Source organism: Carlito syrichta, unplaced genomic scaffold (genome assembly GCF_000164805.1).
Source record: "Carlito syrichta isolate Samal-C Ts95f unplaced genomic scaffold, Tarsius_syrichta-2.0.1 Scaffold130455, whole genome shotgun sequence".
Classification (NCBI taxonomy): Eukaryota; Metazoa; Chordata; class Mammalia; order Primates; family Tarsiidae; genus Carlito; species Carlito syrichta.
Window position 1 is genome coordinate 27,814 of NW_007074551.1, and position 6,022 is coordinate 33,835.

Genomic DNA, 6,022 nt, shown 5'->3' on the forward strand with positions numbered 1-6,022 from the left:
TCGGGAGCGGCCATTGCACTCCAGTCTGGGCGACAGAGTGAGACTCCAACTCAAAAAAAAAAAAAAAAAAAAAAAAAGAGGCTTCTGCTTCATACTGCTGGAAGCACTGTCACCAAACAACAGAATTAGCCTATCCTTTGCTGCTTTATAGCCTGGCATCAACTTTTCCTCCTTACTGATGTTAACTTCAGTCAGGCATCCTCTTCCAGAGCAGTCCTGTCTCATCCACATAAAAAACCTGCTCAGGTAAATACGTGATTTTTTTTCTTTTTTTGAGTTGGAGTCTCACTGTGTCACCCAGGCTGGAGTACAGGCACGCTCACAGCCACCACAGTCTCGACCTGCTGGGCTCAGGTGATCCTTCCACCTCAGTCATCCAAGTAGCTGGAACTACAGGCACACACCACCGTGCCCTTGTTTTATTTATTGTAGAGACGAGGTCTTACCAAGTTGCCCAGGCTGGTCTTGAACCCCTGAGCTCAGGCAATCCTTTTGCCTCAGCCTCTCAAAGTACTGGGATTATAGGCGTCAGCCATCATGCCTGGCCCTATGTGATTCCAACAACAATTACTTGAAGCATTTCAGGAAACTCCCAGGCAGCTACTGTATCTGTACACACTGCTTCGCCGCTTACTTTTACATTGTGAAGGTTGGCTCTAGCCTTGAACAAATGAAACCAACCACAGCTGGCATTAAAACATGTGCCCTTTGAGTCTTCTTCATGTTTCCTCTTCAAGTCTTAAAGGCTTATAGCTTTTTCTTAAACCAGCGTTAAGCTAAGTGGGACTTGACACTGATACTGAGAATTTTCTCCATCTCCTTCATCACTTTTTTTTTAATACATTAGGTAATTTGGTCATTTTAATAATATTGATTCTTTCAATCCATGAGCATGGGATGTTTTTCCATTTGTTTGTGTCCTCTGCAATTTCTTTCATCAGAGTTTTTTAGTTCTCCTTGTAAAGACCTTTCACCTTTTGGTTAAATATATTCCTAGGTATTTTAGCTTTTTTGGCAGCTATTGTAAATGGAGTTGAGTTCTTGATTTGATTCTCAGCTTGAGCATTATTGGTGTACAGCAGTGTTACTGATTTGTGTGTGTTGATTTTGTACCCTGAAATGTTACCGAATTCATTTATTAAGTCCAGCAGCCTTTTGGAGGAGGATTTAGGATTCTCTAGGTATAAGATCATCAGCATACAAGAGATAATTTGATTTCTTCTTTTTCAGTTTGGATGTCCATTATTTCTTCATCTTGCCTGATTGCTCTGGCTAGCTCTTCCATCACTTTTCCATGCTTCTTTGATATTACTGTCCACATCATCAGCACAGCAGACTTCACATGTTCTATATATTTTGCCCTTGTTCTACAGAATTGTGTCAATGGTAGAACAAATCATATAAGAACGAGTGATATCAGCTGGGCTCAGTGGCTCAGCCTGTAATTCCAGCACTTTGGGAGGCCGAGGTAAGTGGACTGCCACAGCCCGTGGGTTTGAGACCCACCCGGGCAAGTTGGCGAGACCTTGTCTCTACAATAAATCAAAAATTAGCCGGGCGTGGTAGTGCATGCCTGAAGTTCCGGCTACTTGGAAGGCTGAGGCGGAAGGATCGCTGGAGCCCAGCAGGTCGAGGCTGCGGTGGCCAGTATTCCAGTCTGGGTGACAGAGTGAGACTTCAACTTAAAAAAAAAAAAAAAAAGAACAAGTGATGTCTACCATCTTTTTGCCTCATTTCAGTCTCTCAATTTTCACTTTTGTTTCCATGATTAACACTTGTTGCTTCTTAGCAGTAACAGCTACATCATTGCTACTTTTATGCTTGCTTCTGAACATCCTGGACTTGAAATAAAGATACTGTACTACTGTATTCTACACAATACACAAAAGAACAACCACTTGTAGAGGATGCACACAATGTATGCCAGATATGTGAACTAACATGACTGGACAGGCAAACACACATTTCACATCTTTGAAAGTTTGCAACTTGAAGGTTTGTATGTAGGGGACTTACTGTATCATGTTTCTTGGTTAAACTATTTCTTCCCTATCATCCCAAATAATATCTAACATGATACTGAAAATAATAAATAATCATAAAATAACTCACAAAGGTTTAAAGAAAAAGGTAGACTGGCTGAGGAACTCGTGACTGAAGAGCTATACCACAGTTAGTATTCTCAATTTGCTTTTTATTCTGCATATTTCTTGCACCAAGTGCCATGGAAGCCAGAGACTCATCCCTTAAACCAACCCTGTAGCAGGGATAGCTAACTCCCACTCCATACCTGCAGAATCAGGGGGCCCAATTTATCACAGCAGCAGTGTCACAGTAGCATGCCCAATCTACTGCAATGGCAGTGACTAAAGGCCAATGTTTCCTGAACTCCCACCCAATAGCACTGGAGACTGAGGTGGCACCTGCAGGAACTAAACAGGAGACCCAATGGAACCAGAAGAATGAAACCAACCAGTATAACACTGCAAGAGCTCTAAAAAGTAAATGCCATTGAAACTATCACTCCCAAGAGAAGGCCTAAATCTAGATAGTAAACCTAAACAGGGAACTGCCTGCTGAGAGAGTCGAATGCCTAATCTCTTTAAAGAATCCTCTGTGAGACTGCATACTATGACCTTCTAACTAAACCTCAACAGGCAACTATGTTGAAAGAGAATCCTATGCCTAGTCTTTTTAAAGAGCCTTCCATGTGACCGAATATTGTGACTTTTTGACAAAAGTAAGTTTAATAAAATGTTAAAGGAAGACTCTAGGTGCTGAGAGTACAAGTATTCACTAAAAAATTCTTTCAACTGCTGGGTGTGGTAACTCACATCTGTAATCCCAGCACTTTGGGAGACTGAGGCAGGGGTATTGCTTGAGCCAAGCCGTTTGAAACCAGCAGACCTCTCATAAAAAAACCAGAAAATTAGCCAGGTGTGGTGGCATGTGCCTGTAGTCCCAGCTACTTGGGAGGCTGAGGCAAAAGAACCAACGGAGCTGAGAAGGGTGAGGCTGCACTGAGCATCTAACTACTAAAAATGTGAGTCAACTAGTTTATTAAAACTCCTGTGTGTTTATACAAACCTTACAGGCTGTATTACTGGAATATATGTTTGGTTCCAAACAATTCCTTAGTGATAATACCGTCTTAACACGTCTTTGAATTTTGGCTATTTTTGTCTAGAAGAAAAAAAGAAAAACAAGTAAATACTAAACCAAAGTACTAAATAATATACTATATAGATGAAGGAAAAATTATTTGCCAAAGTAGTTTTGTGAGACTTAGGCATCTACCTAAATATATGAGAAATTTTTATATAAGCAAAAGATTTATTTTATTTACTTATTTAAAAAATTTTTTTTGAGTTAGAATCTCACTTTGTCACCTAGGCTGAAGTGCAATGGCACGCTCATGGCCACTGCAGCCTTGACCTGCTGGGCCCAGGCGATCCTTCCACCTTAGCCTTCCAAGTAGCTGGAACTACAGGTATGCACCACTATACCCAGTTAATTTTTGAATTTATTGTAGAGACAAGGTCTCGCCAAGTTAATTGCCTAGTCTGGTCTTGAACCCCTGGGCTCAGGCAATCCTCTCGTCTCCACCTCCCAAAGTGCTAGGATTACAGGCATGAGCCACCATGCCTGGCTAGCAAAAGATTTAAATCACATTTTATCCTTGTATGATAATCAGGAATGGGAGATTAAAATCTCAAACTTCTAATCGGTCCACAATGAAATTAATGTTGATAGAAATACCAATCAGATTGGAAGGCTGAGGCGGAAGGATCTGAACCCAGCAGGTCGATGCTGGGGTGGCTGTGAGTGTGCCACTGCACTCCAGCATAGGCGACGAAGTGAGACTCCAATTCAAAAAAAGAAAAGAAACACCAATCAACAAGTAAAGTTAGAAGAGTAAAAAAAAAACAAAAAAGTCCAAAAAAGCTTGAAACAGGTTGTACAAGCACCAATAAAGAAACTATTTAGAATGAAAAGAAAACGCCTATGTATTAAGTCTGTCAGTTTGACACAGAATGCCTAATAGCTCTAAGAGTATTTCTAAAGGGCCAATATTGCAAAGATATAATAAATTCTATTGTCTGTGGTAAAATCTTACGGTAGGCTTGTGGGCAGGAACAAGATTTTTCCTTTCTTAATATGAAAGATCTTATGGTCCAAGTAACGCTCGGCTGCTCCCCTTGATACCAACAAATCTAAGGGGCAGGGAACTGGTAGAAAGTTTATTCTGAGTTTGAATCCAGAGGGCAGAGTCGAACTCAAAATCTTTCTAAAATAGTTCTGCTCACCCTCCAGGCTTACACAGTTCAATTTTATAAGTCCAGAGCTGTTAAGACCTATACATTAGCATGTGACCAGCAGAACATTGTATAGAACTTGAGTTTCAGCCACATTTATTGATAGTGACATTTTTCAGTTCAGACTGCCAGGTATCAGAGGTATCTCAAAGCTTTTATCAGTAGGGCCTGGCAGGAGCGTTAATCAAGCTTGCCATAAAGGGAGTTTACAAGGCCTAAGACATCATGCATTACACAGACATTATGCAAATCACAAAACTTATGATTACACTGATACAAAAGTTATACAAATCACAAGGTTTATGATTATATTGATACCATATTATTCAAACTTCTGACCACTTAGAAAAATGGAGTAAATGGAGATTTGCATTGTTCAGTTAACTGGGCGTAGACTACTGGGCAGTCAAGGATCCCCTGAAGCGACTTACTGGAAGTACACAGGAAATAAGGGGAAGTGCACCTTTTATTAGCTCTCAGGAATATTGTTCAGGAATGTACAGGAGCACTTGCGCCCTTGCCGTGTTCTTCACTAAGGACTGTGACAATATGTACAGACATTAGTGGGTCTCTGTATCAATGTCACCAAATTCTTTTAAAAAGGATTCCATGAAATCAAATGAAATTAAAACTTACGAAGAGTTCTGTAGCTATTGCTTCATGTTTATTCCTGCACTGTGTCTTCCCAATGCGTTCGTTCAGTTCTTTCAGTTTGTTATCAAATAGTTTGTAACTTATATTATAGATCTCCTGTCGAATCAAATGTTTGACCTAGAATTATAAAAACCAAAACACCCCATATTTCAAATTTAAAAGCAACTTTATTTTCTACTTTTAAAAAATAGCTTTTCTCTTTTCTGGATTTACTGTGACCAGTAAAATATACTTTATTTATATTTGTATGTTTGTATTACTATACCAGTAAGTTATATAAAACTTGAATATTAAACTCAATGGTACACACCAGATATTTAAATATACTGGACATATTAGAAATTAAATTTATTCTTATAGTGCTAATTTTAGTTTCTTATAGTTCCAGTTGACTTCCATAACAACATTATAGGAACAATTAAAAGACTATTATCTCATTTATATTTTTTAAATGACCATAGCTGAAAGTTAGTAGTCAATAAAAAACAAGTTCTACTTATCTGAACATCAGAGTCCAATGAAAATGACTTGTTGGTCTATAGTAGATATGTAACAAATATGTAACAAGTGTGAGTCTTGACACTAACATTACAAGCTTATTTGACCTTTGGGAAATTACAACGTTTCTGGGCTTCATTCTCCTTATCCACAAATAAAGAATAAATATTGAAAGAGTGATTCAAAGGGCTTTTATAAGGACATAATAAGGCAATATGTAAAAGAGCTCCATAAAATGAAAAACACTGAATAGATATGAGGGAAATAAATATGTAAGGTAATCACCATTATTTGCATAATTGTTTTAGGGGATGACTTTCTCTTGTTTGAGTCCAAGTCTCACTTTGCTGCCCAGGCTGGAGTGCAGTGGCAAACTCATGGCCACTGTAAACTTCCAGGTAGCTGGGACCATAGGTGTGCATCACCATGCCCAGATAATGTTTTGATAATTTTGCTGGGCTCAAGCAATCCTTTCACCTCCGCCTCCCAAAATGTTGGGATTGCAGGCATGAACCACAGCACTGGCCTTAGGGGGTGGCTTTTTTTTTTTTTTT

General features: G+C 39.2%; 1 protein-coding gene across 1 annotated transcript in view; it reads right to left on the reverse strand.

The window, feature by feature from the left end:
• LOC103250444 (activating transcription factor 7-interacting protein 2) overlaps window positions 1–6,022 on the reverse strand; it is a gene marked incomplete at its 3' end in the record, with an annotated part of 66,143 nt that overhangs the window by 21,061 nt on the left and 39,060 nt on the right. Inside the window, exons 5-6 of the mRNA XM_008049032.2 lie at window positions 4,953–5,087; window positions 3,088–3,183 (exon numbers count right to left, since the gene is read on the reverse strand). Coding sequence (XP_008047223.1) covers window positions 3,088–3,183; window positions 4,953–5,087 — 231 coding nt within the window. The remainder of the gene's footprint in view (window positions 1–3,087; window positions 3,184–4,952; window positions 5,088–6,022) is intronic.